This window comes from Podarcis filfolensis (genome assembly GCF_964270895.1).
Source record: "Podarcis filfolensis genome assembly, chromosome: 11".
Lineage (NCBI taxonomy): Eukaryota > Metazoa > Chordata > Lepidosauria > Squamata > Lacertidae > Podarcis > Podarcis filfolensis.
In genome coordinates this window covers 28,149,901-28,175,904 of record NC_139613.1, presented here as the reverse complement: position 1 = coordinate 28,175,904, position 26,004 = coordinate 28,149,901, and the positions used below count along the sequence as shown (strand labels likewise).

General features: G+C 42.4%; 1 protein-coding gene and 1 long non-coding RNA gene across 3 annotated transcripts; one reads left to right on the top strand and one right to left on the bottom strand.

The window, feature by feature from the left end:
- The first annotated feature begins 1,792 nt into the window (after positions 1–1,792).
- CRHBP (corticotropin releasing hormone binding protein) lies at positions 1,793–11,590 on the top strand. The gene is made up of 7 exons (XM_083576266.1): positions 1,793–2,077; positions 2,246–2,339; positions 4,949–5,106; positions 7,363–7,573; positions 8,687–8,835; positions 9,591–9,708; positions 10,927–11,590. Exons 1-7 carry the CDS (start codon positions 2,000–2,002, stop codon positions 11,082–11,084), a joined length of 966 nt encoding a protein of 321 aa, XP_083432392.1. The 5' UTR covers positions 1,793–1,999; the 3' UTR covers positions 11,085–11,590.
- On the bottom strand, positions 7,599–25,994 carry LOC310744708. 2 transcript variants are annotated; one of them, XR_014539686.1, is made up of 7 exons: positions 25,868–25,994; positions 21,674–21,888; positions 20,525–20,677; positions 19,988–20,053; positions 12,799–12,951; positions 9,599–9,731; positions 7,599–7,696 (listed from the first exon to the last, which is right to left on the bottom strand). It is a non-coding gene; the product is annotated as an uncharacterized lncRNA (long non-coding RNA). The 2 variants fall into 2 exon arrangements; XR_014539687.1 differs by lacking the exons at positions 7,599–7,696; positions 9,599–9,731; positions 20,525–20,677 and adding an exon at positions 10,763–11,030.
- Between the last annotated feature and the right edge of the window lie 10 nt (positions 25,995–26,004).

The window sequence follows — 26,004 nt, the reverse complement described above, 5'->3', positions numbered from 1 at the left end:
AGTTAATCATAAAAAAAATTGTTACCATCTGCAAACTAGTAGATAAGCGTATCATAGTAATATTTCTTCTCATAAATTTAAGCATCACTTTGCATTTCTTTTGTTCAGCAAATTCATCAGCTATGTGTCCTAATTTAATTTTCCTGTGTTCTTTCATATTCAGTGGATAATAGCTCTAAGCCATAAGGACTCCCTTGTTTCAATATCTTCCTCATCTGTATCAAATGAAACTGCACATACAACTCTCAACTCATAAAAGTGGTGTTGTTACTATAGCTAAGCAGATGGTGCTATTAAAAGGCTGGTCACAGTTGCAAATGAAGGTCACACCTCTCTGACATCACATGCTCCATCACACAGTTTATTTCACTTAGCCTCTGGATCCCATCCATACCCTGCCAAGTCCCCTCTGATATCTTAGGTGGGTATCTAAGGTAGTCCATCTGTCTACTGAAAGCAACTCCAGTGAGCCTTACTTGCAATGACCAGTGCATCATAATGTTTTATCACACCCCTCTAAGCAGCAAGCAGCTCCTCTTGGGTTATTTACAACCCTGCCTTGGTTTTCCAGCATAAAGGGGCAAAAGTTCTGACACCCAGAATCTTCAGGCAGCATCAGAATGGTTGACAATGTATCCACAGATGAGTCAAGCTGGAATTAGAACATCTCTGAAATGATACTGCCTTAAAAGATGCAACCAGATGGTATTTGTGAAGGGGTACAAATTTTAATCCTGTGCAAAGGTTGGCTTGATTAACTATCAGGTTGGTGACCCCATCACAGATTTGCAACTGGAGTGCTTTCTATTTATTTCAGAGAACCGGCTAGGACAGCTCTGTAGCCAGCCTTCTTGGATATATACTGCACCCAGGGTTGAGGTGAGGTAAAGTTAAGTGCAGCCACACAGTAATAACATAACAAACAGTGGCAGAGTTTATTTTCACAGAGGTTGCCTTAGTGCTGTTGGTTCTATAATGTTGTCCACAAGTGAATGCAGCCCCAAGGATGAGAAATGCTTCTGGCTAGAAGAAACGGTGACTCTGTGTCCTTCTCAGGATTTGATTGTGTAGCAAGGCCAGCTGGTCACTGGGATTCATTTAGGATTGCTGGGAATTCTAACTGTGAGGGGTAAACCACAGTACATGAGGGGGGGGGGAATGTGCTTTGAATGTGCTTTAAAAAGTATAGTGTATATCCAGCTATGTTTGAGATGAGGAAAGAGAAAAAGGTTTATTTGTACCTCCTTCATTTGGGAAAACCAGGACTTAATTTAGACCAAGGCTTGGCCCCAGAGCCTGACTTCAGCTTGCAGTAAACTTAGCCTTGGGGCATGTGGTGGTTAATGAAGAGCATAGTGCTTCTGAGCATGTGACAACTGCTTTCTTCCCCCCACCACTGAGAAGACTCTTGCACATCTGGGATGATTAGGAGGAAAGGCTGTCAGGTAAGGGAATGTACCTTGCAAGCATTCTTAAAAGCCTGACAGCTCTCCTATCAGAGGTGAAGCAGGGCTGCAAATCTTGATATATATATTGATTGTTGGCTGCAGGGGGGTTGGACTAGACGGCCCTCGGGGTCCCTTCCAAATCGACAGTTCTGTGATTCTATGGTTCTATGATGTATGCAGTTTGCATTCAGTTTAGATGTGGAAATGCTAAATTATCCCAAAATCTGGAAGTGGGCAAACAGCGAGCGAGAGACAGCACATCTCGCTGGGGCTTTGCAAGCAGGGAGTGGGCACGAGGAGGCGCGCAGCTGTCAATTTGGACCCTCCTCGTCATCGCCACGCACTTTGTCGCCCTGTCAGGAATCCCGTTACCATGGGTTACCCTATCAGACAGGGGACAGGATGCCTCCCCTTCCCAAGTCCTCTATAAAAAGAAAAAGGGGGAGAGGGAAGGAGCCCCATAGACGACGCTGCTGCTGCTGCTGCTGCTTCCTCCTATCAGCGGAGGCAGGAGAGCAAACTTCAGCGAGGACCAGCGTGGGAACAGCAGCATGGCTCTCCGGCTCCAGGCTCCCCTCCTCCTGGTCTTCCTGGCAGCCCTCCGGGTGGGAGAGAGCCGGTACTTCGAGGTGAGCAATGCCCTGGCGCTCGGACGCCCCTTCCCCTCTTAGAGATCCCCAGCCTGAAAGCGCTTAGGATGTGGAAGAGAGAGCGTGTCTCTCCTTCCGGAGCTGGGCGCGCTGCTGCTGCTGCTGCTGCTGACGCCGCTGTTGTCCTTTTTGCCTTTGTGTCTCCAGGTGAGGGACGCGGGCGCCGAGGAGCCCTTTCTGCTGCTCAACGCGGAGCTGAAGAGGGAGCTCTCCGAGGGGCAGTTCTACCGCCGGGCGCTGCGTGAGTCGCTTCCTTCTGGGCGGACGAGGAGGGGAGCCCACTTCGTGGATGGGACTCCGGGCTGGGCTGGGAAAGGGATGGAAGCCGAAGAGCCCGGGGAGAGGAGGGGATGGAGGCCAGGGGAATGCGCCAGGCAGCGCAGTGTAGTGGCTAGAGCAAAGGTGAGGAGACCTGTGGCCCTCCAGGGAGTTGAACAGGAGATGGGATTTCTGCATCCTGTCAAACTCTTTTGTATAGCTATGAAAGGCACAGGACAGGAGGAACCGCAACTAGTTCTCCCCAGAAAGGCACTCTGCACATGTTCAGAAGCACTTTCATTTTTATTCTTACCAAGGCCATTCTTTGGCATTCTCAAAAAGGGCTCCTTAGCTAATTTCCCATTATGTAGGTGTAGACTAGAGGGAAAAGCTAGGAGCATGGGAGAGTCCCAGGTTGAAATGCCGCTCCACCATGAAGCTCTTTGGGTGACCTTGAGCCAGTCACTCTCTTTCAGCCTAAGTCTGCAGTCCTGGCGCCAGTTACCTGAATTCAATAGGACTTACTTCCAAATAGGCGTGGTTAAGATTTCACTGTAAACTGAGTTATAAAATTGGGGAGGAGGGGTGGGCTTAAAGGTTACAAAGGGAAGGAATGAAGAGGTGATAAATACATATACATAATGGGAAATTAGCTATGGAGCCCTTTTCTTGAGTGCCAAAGCACAGTGTTGGCAAGAAAAAAGAAAGTGCCTTTGTAGGGTGATCTGCAACATAAGCCATTTCTTTAATAGTACAGAGATCGTTGCATAGCTACATAGAAGAGAACAGTTTGACAGGAGAAGTTTGCAGAAATCCCTTCTTCTGTTCAACTCTGAAAAATATTGTTCTGTTTTGCATCTGATCACTCCATGCATTTCGGATTCTAACAAATAAGGACAGTCAAGCATCCTTTTCCCCCCTGGAATTAAGGAGCCAGGACCTCTAGTTCATGGGGCTCACTTCCAGGATGTGGGGCTCACTTCCAGCTTCAGCATCTCCCCAGTGTTTCTACAAATGAATTCTTCTTGTGGTGGAGTTTTGACAACTGGGAGATGATGACCTAGAGGAAGTGCGGCAGGAAAGAAAACTGAGGGAGAGGAAGAAAAAGTGTTGTTGAAATATGAGTACAGAGGGCTGTGGTGACCTTTGAGAGGGAAGAGGGAACAGAAGTTGGTTAAGGGAAGTAGTACGGAGAGAGATTATGAGGCCCATCTCGTCTTAAAAGTAATGCTGCTTCTTTTGGAATCCCCTTACCACTAATTCCCAATATGTCAGTTCTAATTTTGATTCTTTTGTATTGAGAGAAAAGCACCCTAGGGTGTGGCCTTCATTGCGATGTTACACTGCTGAGCCCTTGCACTTCCAAGTTTATTAACCCCTAGCTGGGGAAACAGGAGGTATGGATTCCCTTTGGGAGGAAAAACTGTACACCATTCTTTTCAGCGAGCGTTATTGTGGCTGCCACCTCAGAAAACAGTGCTCTACCCTGAGCAGAGTGGGGACAAAATAGTAGGCAATGAATGCCAGGATGTGGGGGGGAGGCTTGACAATGTTCTGCTCCTGACAGTGTTCTGCAGAGAGCATCTCTGGGACAGAGAATTGAGATGTGCTCATTGGGAATAGATGGATACCGAATGAAAGGCAGATTGTACGTAAGAGCTCCCTTCATAAGATGCATGGAGTGCTATCTTCAGAAGCAGTGTGTGTGTGTGTGTGTGTGTGTGTGTGTGTGTGATCTCTCACACTCTTTCTCTCTCTTCCACACACACAAATGTAACCACATATCCACATACTTAGAGGAGAAATTGTAAATAGTGGGGTCAAAAGGCAATGAAATAAAAGAGAGACATTTTACGGCCATTCATTGTAAAGTTTTTAGGTTTACAAAATAAGCATAGTAACTGTTATCTTTATTGCGTTAATTTTAAAAACTGAGGACGATGCCTTATACATGGTCAGACTATTTGCCCATATGGCAGTGTCAAGAATTCCATCCATCCTCCACCAGCTCACTCACTGGCCAGCATGGAATTTCTGGTTCGCTAAGAGGTACAAGCAGGCAATTTATTAAAGCCGTGGTTGTCTTGATTCCATGAAGATCAGCTTAAATTGATGACTTGAAAAATACTTATTAGAGTTGTCCATTAAGGAAACCAAGATGGAAATATGAGAAAGCATCATCTTTAGATTGAGCTACCGTAAGCCCAGTGAAGCTTAGCAAGGTCTGAATGCATAAATAGGAGTCAGGTAATACTTAGCAGGGCCACAAAAGGTGTTTTAGAGGGAAGCTTAACATCATAAACAGGTCACTGGGAACAGGTTTTCTTTGGTAATTGGATTTTCCATGAAAGGGGGCAATCTCGATTAAATTGGGGGGGGGCGGATGTTTTAGTATTTTGTGCAGACCCCGCAAGCAGCTTGTGTTCCTGAGAATTGCTGATCCCACAATACATCACTCATCAGGAACACCCTTGATGAAAGGCTGTTTTACTTTTCATTCTGGTATCTCTGTTTGAAAACAAAATATAGAATGAGAATCAGCTGTGAGACAGAAAGGAATCACTCGGTTGCCTTTATTCTCCCCATCTCCAGGATGCATTGACATGCTGAGCATAGAAGGACAATTCAGCTTCACGGCGCAGCAGCCCCAGCTGCACTGTGCTACTTTCTTCATAGCAGACCCAGCCGAGCTCCTCACAATAGACTTTGATTTTGTCAACATTGACTGTCAAGCAGGAGATTTCCTGAAGGTATGAGGTTTGCAATGCCTGATGGTCTTAGCAGGGCTGTCCTGAATGTGTGAATGTGTGCAGCAGGGCAGAAGAGAGAAAACTGTTGCCCCTTTTGGAGGATTTGGCATGCTGATTTGGCAGTGGATACACAAACAGGGTCAGAATAAAGGTTGTCCTCCCAATCCATTCTCAAAATTTTCCCAGTTAATCACACACATGGCAAGTGGAAGAACTCACCATACCAGAATCCCTTCTCTGCAGGTCTGCTGTTAGCTGCAGGGCTAATGTTTGCTTCAGGGTCAGCCCACCCATAAAGCAGACTGAAGCATCTGCCTCAGGCAGTGGAAACCCACTGAACAGTGCCCCTGGTACCACGGTGGTCACATGAGATCTTGCCGGAAGCTGCCACATGATCTCAGTAAGCAAGGTTTCGGCAAGAGAGCAGGAGGGACAGCAGTTGGGGGTGCCACCTTCCCATTTATCCTCAGGGAGCAAAAGAGAATTGGCCGCTCCTGGTTTCCTTCATAGCTGCTAGTGGGGCTAAGAATCAGCACATAGTAAATTCTGTTCAGTGGTGAAAATAGTCAAGAGCAGAGAGGTAAAGTCTTGGCAGAAAATTGTCAGAGTTTTGCTCCAAATCTAGCATGTTTTGGCCAGTTATGCTTCATTGACAAGAAGCACTAGAAATAAAGGAAAACAAGGATGATGAACCTGCAGCCCTCTGGATTCTTTGGCCATTATTCCTGACTGTTGGCCACTCTGGCTAAGGCTGATGGAGCTGGTGTCCAACAACAGCTAGAGGACCACAGGTTCCCTATCCTTGCTTTAAAAGGTCCTTCTGTAAAGAGCCACCTAATAGAAGGACAGGGATGTGTATCTCATCACCGCTCACATCAGCAGCAATGCCCAGTAGGGTGCCTGTGACAGTTATGGTCACATTTAGCAATTTCAATAGCAAATAAGGCACTACTTGCAAGGAAGAATTACATTTTCCCAATTAGAAAATGAAGCACATCCACTGCTGGGAAATGTTGTCACTACAAGCAAAGCATGGCCTTGAAGGATAATGTCTAGACACCATGCAACAAATAAATAATAACTGTGCATTTATTTGCACTTAACGATGATCGCATGGAAAGGCCTTATGTGCAGCATCTAAAGTAATTGCTAAGTAAACACAATTAGCAATCGGTTCTGTCAATGCACTTGTTTGTCTGCCTCAACAGAGCATACAAGCATTTTAATTTTCTTAGATCTGAAATATGAAGTATCTTTCACAGTTCTCTGTACATCTTAAGGACCTAGCATGATCAGAGCCAAGAGTAGCAAGCATGAATTCAGACAGCATGGAAATATGTGCATAACTTATGCTGTGTGCCAGAATCTCTGGATCAGGCCATGGATGGCAATATAAGCTTTGCAGAAAATGTTTGGGAAAGAGAGGAGGGACCAGCATCCGTTTCTTTACAGCTGGCACAAACTTCAAAGTGAGACAAATAAGAGAGCAACAGCTGAAAAGGAGTCTGACATACTAATACTGTCACTCGTTTGACACTGCATATTGATCACTCAGATTGCTCCAAGTTTAAATGCCAGGCTTCAGAAATGTGTCCCCTCTAATTAAGCACAATTATTAAAATATTTGAAGTGGAAAACTGCAGGGAATGTCAGAGTAATTAAGCACTGCTGTATAAAGTGATGACTTATGATTGATGTTAATGCCAAGTCTTAAGTGGAACAGATTGGTCAACATTTCAGATAAGGGTTAGGAAGGGGGGAAGTGGTCCCAGGACTCCAAATAAAAATATCACTGGACTGTTCTATAACCAAAAGGATTACCACTGTGTTCCCAATCCAAAGTGGGGCCCAATGGCTCCTATTTAATTAAAAAAACACATATGGGAGACAAGATGTCCCATAACTCAGAACTACACGGGCAAGCCCTGTTAAGTGGTTCATTCCCTCCCAAGTGTTAACATTCCTCCTGGATCTGCAAAATATGAATGGGATCTTAAGCTTCTACTCTTGAGCCATTTATTCCTGAGCAGTAGTCATTGCATTTCTGCGGGGCTTCTCCAGGATATCTAGCTCTGAGTGCTGTGGTCTGTGCCTCTGCAAAGCAGATCAGCATAAAAACTTCATATTTATGGGGTTGTGATTGTGCTTTAAGGGAAAACTGCTACACAGGTGCCACTCAGGTGCTGGCTTGTGCTTCTGGGAATTGTAGTGAGAAAGTAAACACTAATTGTCCTTTTTGTTGCTGCATCTCTCTAGGTGTTTGATGGCTGGATATTGAAAGGTGAGAAGTTTCCCAGTTCCTTGGACCATCCTCTCCCCACCTCCGAAAGATACATAGATTTTTGTGAAGGCAACAGCATCAGGAGCACCATCAGGTCATCACAGAATGTGGCAATGATCTTCTTTGGGATTCATGACCCGGGAAATGGATTCACAGTAACAATAAAGAAAATGCCCAACCTTTTCCGTAAGCATTGTTTCATGTTGTCATCTGAGTAAAAAGAATGCCAGTGATCTCATATGAAAGGATACACATTTATATGAGCAATGCTGTGATAAAATAGCCTGTGGTCCAGTCAAAAGATTTGTTCTGCCAAAAAACAAGTGCATTGGGTAGTATATGAGTCTTGAGTGCTGTCTCATAATATCATGATGAAGATGATGATGCAGAATCATTGTGGCCTTTCAGGCAATCAGGACATTGCAAATGTTTAGTGTCAGGTACCAAGCATTTGTCTGAAATAATTTAGAATAGTCTATTGTAGACTGAGTTAATTAAACACACCAGTTTCAGGAGCAATATACCAATTCACACTAGCTCTTGTGCTACTTGACGAGGACAAACAAATCATTTTGCAAGCATTTGAGGAATTCCATGCTAGGGACAATTAGGAAAGGAACTGAAAATAAAACTGTCAATGTCTTAATGCTATACTGTACAAATCTATGGTGTGGTTGCATTTGGAATACAGTGTACAGTTCTGGTTACCTTGCCTCAGAAAGGATATTGTAGAGTTAGAAAAGGCTCCAGAAAGGGAAACCAAAATGATCAAGGGGAGGAATGAGGAAAGGCTGCAGCATTTTAGTGTAGAAAAAAAAAGAGTCAGAGGAAACATGCCATAGAGAAGGCGGATAGAGAAAAGTTTTGGCTCCCTCTCAACGCTAGATCTTGTGCACATCCAATGAAGATTAATGTTGGAAGATTGAGGACAGCTAAACCAAAGTACTTATTCACTCAGCAGATAGATAAACTATGGAAATCACTTCCACAGGAGGGAATCATGACCACCAACTTGGATGACTTTAAAAGAATAGACAAATTCATGGAGGATACAGCTGTCAATGCCTCCCAGAATATCAGTTTCTGGAAACTGCAGAAGGGGAAAGTGCTCATGCACTCTGGTCCTATTTGTGGGTCTCTGTAAGAACAGGATGCTGCACTAGATGGGTCAGTGGCTTGATCCAGCAGGCTCTTTTTATGCTTAAACATTCATTTAGTTTAGTCCTGAGGCATCAGGTAAAAAGTCTGCATTAAACATATTGTGATCAAGTAACTCTGTATCTTTCCCCTATACTAAAGCTTGCAATGTCATCTCTCAGACCCCTGCTGGAAGGTTTACCATGGTCATTCCTCATCAGCGCAGGAACTGCAGCTTTTCCATAATCTACCCAGTGGTGATAAAAATATCTGATCTTATGCTGGGGCACTTGAATGGCCTCCGCTTAAAGGTGAGTTGATGGTTTTGTACTAAGCCATCAATGGAAATTTTATATGGGTCACCAGGTTATGCTGTGAATCCTTTATACAGGCCACACCAGTATTTCTTTTAAATAGCCCATTTTGTAAAGATAAATCTGTACTTATTCTGGAGTTACATCCTTGCAGAGTGCAATGCAAACTGGCAAAATATCTTTTATATAAAAGGGGGCTTTTTGCATATTGAGAGCTCTCCTAGTAGAATCATGCTGACAATGGACTTACCAACTTGAGCATTTATTTGTTTTTACTTTGGTTGTGTTTTTGATTTTTTTAAAAATTGTTTCACTGTATTTTGTAAATAGAGTTTGGGACATTCTGTTGTGGAAATTGATTAATGAATTCAACTAACTAACTTATCAACGGTCATGATACACAATACCTTTGACTGAGGGTGAGGATCAGTTTCTTCTTGCATGGTGAGATCCATAAACTCTGCTGAGATCCATAAACTCTGCTGCAGTGCTATGATTCTTCAGCAATAGCTGCCACCATGCATGGCATCACTGCACACCAATGGCTACCGGTGGATAATTTTCCTGGTCTATGCAGCATATATCCTAGGCAATGGACACTCTAAGTAGCACAAGCTTCTGTATGGAGGCTAACCATTTAAAAAATAAAAATATTTAAAGAGCTACATGAAACCTTCTGCAGTTGGATAAAATTCAGAGTAAAATATATTTGGTCAATGTTATTGCACTTAATTCTGCATCTCTTTTTACAGAAACCCACCGTAGGCTGTGGAGGAGTAGGAGATTTTTTGGAGCTCTTGGGAGGAAATGGGTTAGATCCCTCTAAGATGTTCCCTTTAGCTGATCTGTGCCACTCCTTCCATGGCCCAGGTGAGTTCTTGCTTTAATGTCACCTGTTCAAATGTTTCTAAAGAATGATACAGAAAGAGTTGTGAAATCTGATTGCTTTACACTCAAGTCCTAAATATTTTGCTGCTATTTACCTGCACTGCTGGAATAACACCTTACTCTGCGAGACTGCACGGACACTGCTATCTGTTGGGTCCATCGCATATGGTGCTAGGCTAAGAAGCAAGAGAATGACACTGTGCCAACTTTCCCCAACTTGGTGCCCTTCAGGCATTTCAGACTCTAATGCCCATCAACCTCAGTCAACGTGGTTGTGTTGGTTGAGATGAGATTTGTATTCCAAAATATCTGGAGACACCAAGTTGAGGTAAGTTTCACTATGCCAGTGCTGTACTTTATTTAAAAAAAAACAGTTTTAACAGGACGAAGTAACAGAGATGGATATAACATAAAAAGCTAACATCACAGAGCCTTTCAAAACTCCCTTCTCACTGTATGCAAACCTTGTTTTAAACTGCTACCTTTCCTACTCAGTTTCATTCCCTGCCCACTCTACTAAAACCTCTACCGTTGTTTAAAATCAGTACTTTCCCCATCCCCCTTTTATTCAAATTCCTGTCATTGTTTAAAATGGCCACTTTCCCCCTCTCAGTATCTCTCCATTTCTGCTTTACTCAAACCTCTACCAGTTTTAGAAACTGGCAATGTCCCCCTTTCAGTGTTTCATTTTTATTTTTTTATTTTTTTGCTATACTCACACTTCCATTCCTAACTGCCTCATGTGAGAGGGATAATGAATGTTGAGCCCTCAAATATTTCATAGTACTTTCATATAAGGAATGCAATTAACCCAAACCTCTGTTGTTTAAAACTTCCATTCCCCTCTCAGTTTCTTTCACCCCTCCTCTACTCAAACTTCTGTTGTTACATTTTAAACCACCACTTTTCCTCTCTGTGTTCCTCGCTTCTTTCTTCCATGCCATGACCACTGCTGTTGTGCAACTTTTGTTCCCTCGCCCTACCCTGACTTCATTCAAATCCAGAATTCTACAAATCCTTCAGTGGGAGCTGTGCATTGACATTCTTCCTTTTTTATTACATAGAAATAGGCTTTAGATATAGACTAATGCAACCTTCACAAACAGTGCTTTCCTCATATTTTGGACAGCTCCATCTGACATGGTCATGCATTGTCTGTTATTCCAAACAATAACAAGGTGTTCTTTATCTTTTGACTAGCCCAAATGAAGATAGGCTGTGACAACACTGTGCTGCGAATGGTCTCCAGTGGCAAACATATCAATCGTGTAACATTTGAGTATCATCAGCTGGAGCAACATGAACTGGAAAACAGAAAGGAGAACAGCCTTGAAGAGTTTTGTCTTTCAAATATTTGAGAAACAAGACAAGTCACTCGTGATTGAAATGTAATGTTAATTTTAAGCAGCTAACTTTATGTAACCTTTCTAGGGTTCAGACATTTATCTTTTCTTACTAAATCATTTTTCCCCATTATCAGAACAGTATTGATCCTAGCTTTTCTCCCTTAAGTGTATTTAGTATTATCTAATACACACGGATCCATATGGTTTCTGAAAGCATGTGTACACATCCATTGATTCAGAGCAAAAGACAAGCACACAGACCAATTGTTTCCAATGGAAGTATTATTTCAAATACTTTTGTAATTGTTTTGAGTGCACATGTAACGCTGAGGGCACTCCAGAGTTCACTTAGCAATTTCCCCTCTTTTGCATCAGTCACAAGTATAAAAAGATGCATAAAGAGAAATTACACTTCAATTTTGTAAGTGAACGTTCTGTATTAGTGCGTGCCAATTCAATTGTTTGTTAATTTATTGATACAAATGTATAATTAGTTGTTTTTAATAAAATTTATAGCATGGAAAATGGTTTTTCTTCTACTGGTCCAGACATGAATAAATATATTCACAGTATTGGCAAAATCTAATTTTAGTGGTATTTTTTCCCCTTCATAAATCTCATCAGCAAGGGGAAGGGCCATAGCTCAGTGGTTAGAGCATCTGCTTTTCATGCAGAAGATGCCAGGTTGAATCCCTGGCATCTCCAGGTAGAGGCTGGAGAGACTTCTGTCTGAACCCCTGGAGAGCCTCTGCCAGTCATTTTCGAAATACAGAGCTTGATGGACCAATGGTCTGGCTCAATATTTGGCAGCTTCTGAAGTTTCCATGTACTAAAACCAATAATTGTTGATCTCTCTCACTAAAAAAAAGCCTGTGGACAATTCAACTAACATTGCTGCAGATATCAACTAAGTTTTTACACATGTATTAAAATGCAGGGTAAGTATTGTTTCTTGTACAGAGTTTTTAATTCTGTGATATTAGATAAGTGGGCATAAGCATCCATGAGCAGAGACATATTTATAGGCAGGTATGTTTGTCCCTCAACATTGATCCAGCTGTTGGAATGCCCTGTAGGCAATGCAGCAAGCATGGGCATAGTTGGGGAGGCAGGGAGGGGCAGCTACCCCCCTCGCCCGATCAAGTAAAACAATAAAAATACTTTACTAACTGACCAATCACGTTGGTTCTACCCCCCCCCCAACGAAAGTCCTACCCCCCTAACAAAAATCCTGGCTATGCCCATGGCAGCAAGGTAACCTTGCTTTTCATTGTTAGTATCCCCATATACTAACCTTAGTTCACAAAACATGCACTTAGCGTAACTTTTAACAGAGTCGCAAGTGCAGAAAAGATTACAGGAGCTTCTCTAAGCCTTTCACATTCCATTTCACACATTCAGTGGTATGAATGGGAACAGGATCATGGGCGCAGGGAACTGTGCATTTGGTGGAATGCAAGAATGGGTTTGCCCCTGTCCACCATGCAATACAATGTAATGGTGCAGTGGTAGTTTTGAAGTAGGGGAGCTCATCCTGTCAGCTCCCACAGCCACTCCTTCAAGGAGAGTCCATAGCCATGGCAGCAATGTTGATTTATATGCACACTAAAGCAGAAGTAGAGAATGTTTTGTGGCCCAAGGGCCACATCCCCTTCTGAGGAATCTTCTGGCTGTGGTGGGTGTGGCCAGAGACAAAAGTGGGAGGAGCAAGCCATGCATCGCTTACCTTAGTACAATAGTTTACATTCCAGCCATGGAAAAGGCAGAGCTTTCTTCATGTACATGCCCACCTCTCTATTCTCTATCCAGGCAAGGACACATTCCAGCCAACCAAAAGCACTGAAGGAGGATGCAGAGTAAGCCCATTGAGGGGAGTTGCCTGCGGAAGGAAGAAGAAAGGGCCAAGGAAGGTTCTAAGGATTGTATAATGAGGCCAGAAAGGCCACGTTTGGCCCCTTGGCACAAGGTTCCCCAACCCTGCTCTACAAAGCAGGCAGTATATAACATAATACCCATTCATGATCAGTTGACAGTCAATAGTGAATTGGCAAAGAGTGGTGTAGCACTCGACATGTTAGACTTTGGCTGTGTCGACCTGGGTTCACATCTCTGATTAGTTATGAAGTTCACAGGGTGATCTTGCCTGAGCCTAGCCTTCCTAACAAAGAGGCTGTGTGCCAGTCCATACCTGTCATCTAATTCTCCCAAACTTGCAACACTGGAAAGTCCTGCTTCATCTTATGACTCCATCACTCCTGCTATGAAAAAAGTACAGTGGTACCTCGGGTTACATACGCTTCAGGTTACATACACTTCAGGTTACAGACTCCGCTAACCCAAAAATAGTGCTTCAGGTTAATAACTTTGCTCCAGGGTGAGAACAGAAATCGGGCTCCGGCGGCACGGCAGCAGTGGGAGGCCCCATTAGCTAAAGTGGTGCTTCAGGTTAAGAACAGTTTCAGGTTAAGTACGGACCTCCAGAATGAATTAAGTACTTAACCCGAGGTACCACTGTACCAGAGCTACACTCACCTGTATTCCTGCTCCACTACACCACTGGCTCCATATATTGGGTGGAGCATGAAAAAAACAGGCACATAGCACTTTATGTGTGGCTACAGAGTCTGTATTTACAGTAAGGAACACTGATCATACGTAGAACCTATTCTCGCATTCCTTTGAGTACATGGTGGTCAGGAGCAGAGGCAGCAAGTGTCTTCAAGTTGAGTCATGGGGGGGGGGGCACTGGATGATGGAGCATGTGGGCTGGAGAGACTCAAGTCTAACAAAAACTTCATAATCAAAGGCTGAGACTGCTGAACTAACTGGGATGGTACATGGAGATTAAAAACTATTTCCCCACCACTACAAATTGACTTTGGTGTCTAACAATCCCTGTTTCTGAGTGCTGCCCAGCAGGAGTGATGTGGAAGCTAGAATTGTGAAGCCCTCTACAAGAATGGATTTCACACAGTCTGCTATCAAGAGATGACTGCCAAAGAAAACACATCACAAGGTCATTTGAACCAACCTTTCATTATCAGAGGCAGTAAACAAGGCATATGGTTAAAAGAAACTGCACACGAAGCTGAGGTAAAGTTTGAGATAATCCTAATTAATGCCTTCCAGGTTTCTATCTCTCCTTCTGTCTAGGCTTGTTTAGATAAAATATTATTATTATTGTAATTATTATTTAGATTTCTTAGCTGCCCTTCACCATGAGGCCCCAAGGCAGGGTACAATTTTAAAATAGAGTATTAAAACCAGTTAGCATATTTTACAGTTGAGAAAATAGAATGAGTCCTAAAATATCCCTCATCCTTTGTCAAAGGCCACAATAGAAAGGTCTACCTTACTTTCCCCATCTCCCCCACCCCCCCATGTGTTTTTCCCCTTCAGCTACAACCTCTTATGCCCTCTGGGCTCTCCTTTCAATATAAGTTAGAGTGTACTTCAATGAAATGATTCATTACAATCATTTTTATTTACAGCCTCATCCTTCTGCTATCTGAGGAGATTTTCTTGCTGAGAAAATGACGCACTTTCCCCCCCTTTCCCACTTTGTCTTGGCTACTTATCTCTGAAGATCAGCAACTACTAATCATAGAAGCTATGGATTTTGTTCGCACATCATTTCCTATAAAAGGATATGCAGTATATTACACGTGAGTCACTAAAAAATGAACAGCTTTCATTATCTGCCACTATTTCAAACTAAATTGACATTTACAGTATGACAAAAGGCATGGTGCCACTTCAGATCCCCACCAAACTCCCTCCCTTTCTCTCTTTTTAAAAAACAATATTGAGTAATTTAATATAATGCTAGGCACTGATGGTAAATCAGGAGTTGCCTAAGCAGCATTTTTGTCCAAGAAGGCATTTATATTATTGAAGAAAACCCCTTTGTCCTGCATCCAGGAAAGAGAAAACAAGCTATTATCCACTTGTACTTTTGGGTTTTATTGCCTCCTGCAATTCACTACCCCCATTTCCCCATCCCTTTGAAAAGCCACAAGGAATTCTCCAGAATGGGATGGCGGGGTGTGTGTGTGTGTGTGTGTGTGTGCAAAACCATTGTGGATCTGAACCATTCACACTGTGGTCTATAAGCAAATGTATCTAGAATTTGGGTCCTAAACTGCACTCCTCATCTTAGAAGCTTGATTGGTTTTTTTTTAAATAAAAATAAAGGTTTTACAACTAAGGAGAAAATACCTTTGAGAAAAAAGTTTTCCCATAGCAATACTGACTAATCTTAAACTGCAGTCTTACTTGTGGGAGTTGAGACTGCTATGGGTTTTTGTTTTGTTTTTCCATTGAGATGGAAGTTGAGAAAGGACACTGCGTAGAAGATAAGAGAAGATCTGCGTGAATTCCACTCATCCTTCTATTTTTACCAAGGCAAATTATATGTTATCTTCCACCCTTCATGATTACAAATCATTTTAGCTATTGTTGTCAAATCTCTAGTAGCTTCATTCACTTCTTTTTCAATGAAGCCCATTCCCAAGTCTCCTTATGAGATTTACTTTTTTAATTGGAAAGTGCTCCCCAATGCCTACAGGAACAATGACTCTTCCGGTGATCACTGATGTCAATAGTTGCTCTCGGAACTGATAAGTGTATTATTGCCGAGTCTTTGTTTAAAAGAGGCATCTAACTTGAATGTGCAATTTTGATTTGTCTCTTTGCCTTCAGTCTAAACCAGTTCTTCTTTAATTAAATTACTTTTATTAACAAGGCTCTTTCCAGAATTCCATGGAGAAACATAAGGTTTCTCTGCTGAATCAAACTCAAGAATAACACAGATAGGAAATTACTCCTGTTTTATACTGCTAAATGTATTTCTGTTTGCTTCCACCACGTTTGCCCTACACATAGTTGAAAAGACTAAATTCTGGAACAAAGCAAGCCTCAAAAGAGAGGAAAATAGCAATAGCATTGTTGTGGAATAAGGTATCAGTAGATGAGACAGTTAAATTACATCTAAATTGAGATTAGGGACATGTTTTCTGGCAGTCATAACTGCTAGCATTAGTTACTCTCTTAATTATTCTGTGGTGCACAGACCAGGAAATGTTAAGTTTTTCCTTCCACTGCCAGATGATATTTTCCCTTTATTTATTTTTCCACCATTTATGAATGTGGGAATATTCTCAACAAATTTAGATCACAGGAGTCTGGTTGTTATTATGTTTCTGTTTTCCAAAGCATGAAAAATACACAATGCCGCCTCACTTTTCTGATACAGAACCAGCCCAGCAACTCAACAAGTTGCAGCTTGTGGACCGGAGATACATTAGTGGCACAGGCCTCCAGTGGGAAGGTCTTTTAAAATATTGTTGCCATGACAGTGCAGCCATTCCCAAGTGACACAGTCTTAATTGGGTCCTGGGAATGCCTTGTTCCAGCATACAATTATTTTCAGATAAGCATCATAAGCAGTGCAGGCTGGGATTCTATAGAAGAGGTTAAAAACTCTCCCCCTACCTCAATTATATAGTTGTCCCAGATAATTCTAAGCCCGGATAACATATATTCTCTCCCTGAAGCTGATAAAATATCAGGAGCCCTCTCCACAGCAATATGGAGCAGGCCTGTCAGTGTGGCTACCCCTGTTTTGTGGAACAGCTAGCATCCCTGTTGAGTTACAATAGGCAGTCACTATTTCATGTCTTCCAACATGCTGAGTCCCAAAACTGGGGCACATGTTTTCCTGTCTGTGCTGCTGCGCAAGTCAGGTGACCCAAGCAAGATCACGGAGCCCAAAAGACACACTTTGGGGGGGGCTGTGCTCACAGCACACAAAAACTCACATTTTGGGGCACCGCCTGAGATCGCAGCCCTGAGAAAAGCACTTTTTCAGGGTGAGAACACAGTTCGAAATCTCTTGAGACTGCAGTGACCAAAATGGCCACTGTGCTCTCAGAGGAAAAAATGGGATGCCCCATTTTTTTGTGGGACGCTTGCGGGGTGTGCTATTTTCAGGGAACAATTGTAGGCATTTTTGTCTGACTTTTCCAGCTGTGAGAATATATATATATAGGTCTCTGACTTGAGTGTCTATAGCTTTAAACTGACCTTTAGATGTATTTTATTATTTTAAATTGCCTTGAAGATGAAATGAAAGGCAATTAACAAATTGTATAAAGATGAAGAATAGGTCTGAGGACAACAGGGACAGGTGACTTGTGTCCTCCCCCCCCCCCCATGTTGTTGGACTGCAGATCCCATCCTTGACCACTGGCATGCTAGCTAGTCATCCCTGCAATTACATTTTGAATTCCTATCAGTCCTTTAGTCCCTATATGTGCTTCAAACTCATGCACCCTTCTGAGTATACACACATAGAATTGCACAGTAAATCTTACACACACACCCTGCATTTCCAGTCCTTTGCAATGAGAATGATGACCCCGTCATGGGTTCAAATCTGCAAAATGCTGTGCTCTCCTCGGAGGTGAAACTAGGCTTTATTTCACCCGGGTCAAAGACCCAGTTTGGTACCCCCCATGTGTATTTGCATACATACACACACAGGCTGGGAGCCTCAGTGGTGCCCCTCTGGAGGCTTCACCTGGGGCAAAAAACCAGGCTCCTCAACCCCACCCCTGTAGCTGCAGCTCTGACTCCTGTTTGGCTGAGAACATCACTTGCTGCAACAAGCACTCAGCAAGATTCTGTAGGAATCATCTGGGAGTTCTCACCTTGCTCTATTAGGAATTGCTCTGTTCTCCAAGAGATTTCCTACTGCTATTAAAACAGCAACATAATTTGATGGAACTGTTCAAGGTCTAACATCCACTGCCTATAAATAACATGTTTTCAACCTTGTTTACTGCAAGAACCAAAGGTGAACCATTTACAAAGACTCCTCTTTGTGGGGAGTCATGCGCCTTAAATTTGGTGTGTATGCAGCCTTAGCCCCAGTAAAGCTGGAAACTAACTACTCCTTCAGAAACTGGGAAAGTCTTTGGTAACCCAAATTTGCTTGGGTTAAATGTCTGAAGGGGTGGAAATTGTAGCTTTCCCACAATGGCAGCATTTAACTCCCACCGAAGTTGCATGACGCAACCCGCTCAGCCCCCTCATATGCAAATAGTGTCTTCATAACATAAATCTCTATTTCCTGCTTATCATTGTTACACACTAAAAGTAAACTGTTTGTGTCCATACCTTTTCATAACGCCCAGGATTTCTTCAGCTGCTCTCAACTCCACCTGTACATAGTACGTCAGCCTTGCCATATCCAGTAATAAAGGCAACTAAAAATATCTACCCAGTCACTTCCACATTCAATATTTAAATATGGGCACATTTACAGCAAGGATGGTTAAACTTTGGCTCTCCAGATGTTTCTGGACTATAACTCCCATCGTTCCTAATGATGCTGGGGCTGATGGGCCCTGGAATCCACAACATCTCATGACCCACATGTTAGCCAGCTCTGATCTACAGCCAAGGGAGCAAACTTCATTTGCTAGACCATTTCCCATTAGTCCCTGCCAGCATGACCAATAGTCAGAGAAGATGGGTGTTGTAGACCAATAGTTTACCCCTGGTCTAGACACAGAGGTGGTTATGTGTGTTCCTAGTTTGCAAGAGAGTGTCTTTTATGTGCTCCAGCATAGCAAACGAGACTGTAGCATTAAAAACAAAATGTGAGAGGTGGCATATGTGGTATTAGCTATATAAACACCAGGGACAAAAGGTGGTGCTAGCCGAGGAGGAAGGGAAGGGGAAATAAGTTTAAAGTATTCTTATACCATTTTAAAATTCACAGAGAATCTTGGGAACTGTAGTTAGTTAAGGCGTTGAGACCTACAGGTCTGTGAGGTCAGCACCCCTAAATATCTACAGTTCCCAAGTTCCTCCATGACCATTAAAGTGGCATAAGAGTGCTTTAAATCAACGGTGTGGGTGTGACCTAGTTTTCAGGTTCAGCCCAACATGGTATCTAGGATCTCTGCATTATAGTGTTAAACTGAAGAGTAACTGGACCATCAACAAGACACAGATCTTCCAAAAAGAAACAGAGAGCAGGTTCACATGTAACACTAAGCCAAACCATGGCTTGGCATATAATCCCAACCCAGGCTCGTGTTTTGACTCCTCCAGACAAAGCATGGGCTCTTACAGTTTGTGTTTTGCTTGGTGGGAGACAAACCATGAGTCTGGGTCCAGGTCACACACTAAGCCAAACCATGGCTGAAAACAATGGGATCAAGACTAGCAGGCGGGGCCCAGAATATAGTGCTGATGGAACAAAATTGCATGGAAGATGAACATTGTACACAAGTGCCCAGGCAGTTAACAGTTGTTTCAGACAACTTTACCATAAGGGGAAATATATATAGGTGCTTGCTGTAGAATTATAATGCCTGAATCATTCAGTGATAAAGAAACACTTTGGAAATAGACATGACAGTGAATGACACTGTGCATTTTTATACTATTGTGTACTTATGACATACTTTCATTAGATAAGCAGTAAGGTTATTCATAGAATGTGCATTAAAAATTAACCATTTACTACTCAGCCTGCAGGGTGCACATCTTGATGAATCTGCCAATCTAGAAGTTCGAAAGCATACAAGTGCAAGTAAATAGGTACCGCTCCGGCAGAGAGGTATATGGTGTTTCTGTGCACTCTGGCACTCATCACGGTGTCCCATTGCACCAGAAGCGGTTTAGTCATACTGGCCACACGACTTGGAAAGCTGTCTGTGGACAAACGCCGGGTCCCTCAGCCTGAAAAGTGAGATGAGCGCTGCACCCCATAGTTGTCTTTGACTGAACTTAACCATTCAAGAGTCCTTTACCTTTTATCTTTATGAATGCATGCTCCTGCTGGAAAAACATGTGCTAGCTATTGTAAACATCGAGAGTTAGTATAGATTTAGGAGACTTACCATCACATATATAGTTCATTTCTTGGTAACACAGTTACACCTGTAGCATTTATTAAGAGATTATACCTGCATGCGTACAGTGGGGTAGAGAAGTGAAGTTCAGAGATAGAGCAAAACACCAAAATTCAGTTTTGTTTTGTTTTGTTTCAACATATCCAATAGAGGTGGATTGCAAATGGTCTGATTCTGCATAACGGCATTTCTAGACATGAGCTTGATGTTGCAAATGTGGTGTTAAGATACCACAAACAGATTGTTGACAACAAGTTTATTCATTTAACTTTATCGTATTTACCCTGCAAAGGGAAAATCCATATTAAATTGAGAAAAAGTACAGGCTGTGATTTTGATGCCAACAATGTTGTGTGGATGCTGCAAAATGTGAGCATGCATGGGGAAATACCTATCCCACATGAAATATACCACCTCCATATTCAACGTTATAAAAGTGCTAATATGTCCTGGAAAAGTCAAGTTTATGGTTGGTATCATCCACTGGCTGCCCCTGGGCCAAAAGCATCCCCCTCATTTGTTAACCTGATGGTGCTATTCTCTGATTCTTGCTCAGAATGTAGGTCCCATAAAATGAGGTGCTGGCCATATGGTGTGTTTCTTAGGTTGGGAGTTTTGCAAGGTCCTCATCAGCTTGTTGAAGTATGAGTCACTATGCTGACTTGACTCATGCCATATCTGGGAATAATAGAAGAAAGGAACACACTACGTATATTTTTATCATCAATTACAGCTTGAGGCCCTTTCTGCAAAAAGCTAATTTATCAGGGGATGCAGATTGATTATAGGGTGTGTGTGTTTTAGTGAGTTGCCGCTATATAAGGATACAACCTTTTGTCCCAATGATATAACTGTTTGTTTGTTTGTTTAAAAAACTTATTGTTCAAAATCACTTTAATGGAGGGTCATGGGCTAGGCTGGATTTGATCTGCTCATTCTACAAATTTCAGTATACAGTTGGAATCATATGTGAATGCCTCCCCACATAAAAAAAAACATGCTGAGGAGGACTGCACTGAGGAGGAATGGTGGGAGCCTCCCCCTGCTCCTGATCCAGATCCTGAATCTCCCCAAGAGCAGGAAGACAGTATAGATTTGGAACAGTGGTTTGCAGAGGGACATAGTTCAGAAGGCAGAAGCTGGGAAATACTGGATGGAGAACAGCTAGGAGAAGAAACACTAGAAGAAAGAGGGTTAACAGATTCATAGTCTCTGGACAGCATTCATCCGCCCCTTCTCCAAAGTCACGGAGAGTTCAGAAAGTGGCAGAACAGAAGCACAGAGGTTACAAGCTCAGATTAATATAAGACGTAGAAGTGACATAGATGTATAGGGACGGAAGAGGGTGGGGTTCTTAATTGGGAGCACCGCCATTCTAGGAGATGTGTTCTTTGTTCTCTTGTTGTGATTATTAAAGTTTCTAACTGGTAAGAAGACTCCTTTTCCTTTATTCTGCTCATCTACTGCCATGGGGGAGGATTGGAAGCGGATTCCCTGAAGCCTGACATCTGAGGAATCCACTACTAGCATCTGGAAAGAGCTGTGCTTTTTTCTGAATAGGTATCTTGGACCACTCTTCAGTTCTCTGGTGTCAATACTAGGAATAACAATGGTCTGTGCCATGGCGGATGTTCATGAGGATGAATGAAAGAAATCTATTATCCTTATACAAACCTTTACAGCTGAGAGTAGTTTTGTGTGTTACGTGCAGGTACAGAAAGCGTAACCTGGGCAGGTTCTTCCTGCATGGTGAGGTCATGCTCAAAGCCATTCTCTGTAACTCTTTCAGTCTCTTAATGCCATAATTTAAAAGTGGTTGCATAGATCTGTGTCCTTCGGCCTCTGCTCTTCTCTCAAGTTGCCATACCATTAAGCATCCATAGCCACATCTGCAGGTAATAAAAGGAAAAAACCATTGAACATTCTCATTTCCACTTTCACTAGGCTTTGAGCAGCTTCAGAATAGGAAATCTTGTTTATATATTAGAGAAATAAAACAATAAATGAAACTAACTGGAAAAGTAATGGAAAAGAATAAAATTACCAAGCTGTCTTCAGAGATGAATTGTCACCAAGTTAATTAAACTAGAATTTCTAGTTGACTCATATTTCCTGGTAAATTCTATACGTTTAGTGTTTATTAAGGAACAACTGGAGGTGGCATATCAGCACTTATGACATTTATAGTCATTCAAAAATATGTTTTAAGTAGTAATCTCCTAATGCATTATCCCAGGACTGTGATTTAGGGTAAGCTGCTTTAACAAGCACATTATGTAAAGAGCCTGGCTCTACAGTCAATAAATATGCCTCATCATGACCTTAACTACATGAATAAATGCATAATTTATTTGTATGCCAGCTTTCCATAGTTAAAACCATGCTCAGTGTTGAATGGAAAAAATTGCATAATTACAAACATAAAAAAACAAAAAATTAAACATCAAAAAGTACACAACCAAACTGAAACAATTTCAACATATATGATAAGATAAAAAATAAATGCCATAAGTCTCCAGTGATCTCAAGCAAAGGAAGGAATTCAGAACACGAAAACGCTCACCATGTAACAATGTTAGCTCAACTGGCTACTTATGCACTCGCTGCAAAAAAGATCAGGAAAAATGAGGTAGATAAAATTGCCATAAGCTGATTTAGTAATTCAGAGGTTTAAGCTCATTGGTGTCTCTGTCATCTTCTTTTTCTGACCCTGGACATCAGTTTATATCATGGATGAATGTTCTGTATTATTTTAATAATATTATTGCTCTGACCTAAATCATAGCTCCCATTACATGTGAAGAAGCTGATGTGGTGCAGCTGTCTCGTGTGATTGTACCAGATAAGAATTTGAACAGGTGCTGAATGTATGAAGGTGCCTGTCAAGAGCTGTCATGCTCCTTCTAGGGTAGTTTGTCTACCTTTGGTCCCCACCCCAGTGGCGAAGCTGCATGCTGTGCTACCGGGCATGGCGAGCAGGCAGGGGCGTGGCTGGCGCACCCCAGGGACTGTGATGCGTGCCCCGGGGGGGCATGATGTGCATCCCAGGGGCATGGCACACATTCTGGGGGCGTGGCACCTGGCACGTGGGGGGTGCACAGTGTGTGTCCAGGGGGCCACCATGATGGCACCCTACCGGAATAGTGGTACCTGGGGCGGTCCGCTCCCTCCGCACCCCCGTTCCTCCACCAGTGCCCCACCCTACACTCACCTGTGACTCCTAGAAGCTGTCAGCATCCCAGGAACTGCTTCAACTGGCTGGCTAGACCAGGTGAGGGGAGCTAATGGGTCTCAAACCCTTAGTGAATTAGGGGCTTTCCTAGCATGTAAAGTCAGGCTCCAGCAAATTGAGTGGACAAGACCAATACTGGGTCCAACGTTCAAGAAGGCGGTTTCTGCTCATGCTGTAGAGGCAGGTGAGGGGCAGATGGGGTTCATGAACCTGGGGAAGTAGAAGGAAGGAATACTCTGGTCCTAAACCCTCTGGAGGCGCACTCTATTGTCTCTCAAGACAGATGGATGCCAACAAATTGGAATAGAAGACACTTTCATTCAAATAGGTTAATATTTGTATTACAGAATCTCTTTTGATACAGAATCTCTTTCTTGGATTTCCAGTTTACAATCCAGAGAACATGAATTGATTTCATTATTTATTTCTTAAATGGCAGCCTACAAAACAGTAACAATGTATGAACAACATTCTTAAAACACAATCCAGAATATGATCAGTTACCAAAAAACACACACCTAGTGATGCATATTGAAACATTTAAAACAGCAGTCCAAAGCCATAAAGGCACAACAATCAAAGCCTATATAACTGTTGCAGCTCCTGATCTTCCCCAGGTCCTTTTTTTCAATTCTCTTTCACGTGGTGGGGTCTCATTTGCTACTGCATGTAGGGAAAGAGGGAGTATGAAAGGCTCAAGGGAGCAGCAGGTAGGAGCAGCTGCTGCAGCTACTTCATCTCTGATTTGATTGGTACTTTTAAAGGTAAACATATGATCGCTGAACTGCAACATTTTGTTCATTCTTTCTAATACACACATTTCCAAAATAAAAGAGAATTCTTGCTGGTATGTGTTATAAGAATTCTAAGGTTATATATATATATATATATATATATATATATATATATATATATAAAATCGTATGTTCATAAATTTAGAAGGCAAAAACAATCATAAGTATATAAACCATGTGTCTGAAATAGTAGAGGAGAGCAATCCTGTAACCATTTTGACTCTCCCAAACTGACCTCAAATTATTTCTCTGCAAGGAGGAAGGAAATGGGAAAGCCTCTCCGTTGTCTTTTTCTTACCTGTCTTAAGGGTGTATTTGTGTATGAATAGGGTGAGCCTGTGATCTGGATTCAGGGACTAAGTATTTAGCATCTCAAAAGGAATGGCCAGGCTGCCCAGGTAAAGCAATCAAGTGACCATTATCAGTATCCTGCCAGACAAGATTTCTGTTGTAGACTGCCCCCAATGATGTATTTCTGCTGTAGCCCGCCTCCTTCTGTGATGTATGTATGATGTTTTGGGGAGGTGGTCTTGAATCACAGGGTGACCAATTTCAAAAGTCTATATAAGGGCTTGCACAACGTTGTTCTGGGTCCCTCCTGCCTCCTGTGTGTGGTTGTGAGCACCCTGTTGCAACTGTTACCGTAATAAAGATCAGGCTTACGAGCTACCTCGCTTCTCAAGATTCTCTGGTTGGCCTCTGTTATTTTCTCTTTCTGATAGATAACATACTTAAGGACTCTATACGGGCTCTTGGATACCCCATAAGGAAAAAGGAGCAGGTTTTTTTCTCTTATAACATCTGAAGTAAATTCTCCCTAAAGAATTAATAGCTTTAGCAAGGCACCAATGTGTGCCTTGGAAAGACCACCACTACTATCAACAGTACACCATCACCACCTTCTGGATGCTATGGGAAATACTGACATCCCAGAAGAGCAAAAAGATACATTGTACCTTCACAGGATATTCAGTAATTGGACATTAACAAACTGGTTGTTTTTTATCAAAAAAATTAGCTGTGCTGTTTTTATGATACAGTGGTAGCTCGGGTTACATACGCTTCAGGTTACAGACTCTGCTAACCCAGAAATAGTACCTTGGGTTAAGAACTTTGCTTCAGGATGAGAACAGAAATCATGCTCTGGCGGTGCAGCAGCAGCAGGAGGCCCCATTAGCTAAAGTGGTGCTTCAGGTTAAGAACAGTTTCAGGTTACGAACGGACCTCCGGAACGAATTAAGTACTTAACCTGAGGTACCACTGTATATACCTTCTGGTTATTTTTATTTATATATCTTGCTTTTAAATGTGGAGTACAAATTTACCTGTGTGAAAGTGTGCGCACAAATGTGTACCTGTGTGTGAAAGTGCATGCACACACAAGTAAAAAAGAAAAGCATACACAAATGATATCCAACAAGAATGACAATAAGATATCACCAAGTGAATGTCAGTAAACTACATAAGAAACTATTAAAATGCATTAGAATCACAATGTGTATCAAAATGCACTAAATAAATTGGAAAATTCTACAGTACTTGAGTAATCATGTCAGCAATGTGGAGTGTGAATAAAAAAGTGTGTTGATGATTGGGGTCTCTTTTAAATCATTTTTTGCAGCCCACTACTGGCTAGCTGGGGTTAGCCACCATTTTAACTACTCACAACACTCACAAAGCACTTTTAGCACTCCTCAGAGCACCACCGCTGCTGCCTCTATCATGCAAGCCAAACCAATGGTGGAAAGGTGCTTTAGAGGGCATTTTGACTCAGAGCTTTTCAAATGTGGATCCTTCCCCCGCTCTCAAGTGAGGGAAAGCCTATGCACCCAACCAAATCACCTGCAATCTGCCAAAAAAAATGCCTCATCCTTGTTACAACTCCGCTCTCCAGCAAAAAAAAAGCAGCTCTGTTCAATACGGTGCGTTCCAATGCGTTACTGGAAGTTCAGGTCCGCGCGTCCCTCTAACACAGTTCT

What these genes read in the sequence shown, in the direction of transcription:
- CRHBP (XM_083576266.1), top strand. Translation starts at nt 2,000, where the DNA reads ATGGCTCTCCGGCTCCAGGCTCCCCTCCTCCTGGTCTTCCTGGCAGCC. An exon ending in TGAATGGCCTCCGCTTAAAG is followed by an intron (nt 8,836 to 9,590) that starts GTGAGTTGATGG and finishes CTCTTTTTACAG; the next exon opens with AAACCCACCGTAGGCTGTGG. An exon ending in CCACTCCTTCCATGGCCCAG is followed by an intron (nt 9,709 to 10,926) that starts GTGAGTTCTTGC and finishes TCTTTTGACTAG; the next exon opens with CCCAAATGAAGATAGGCTGT.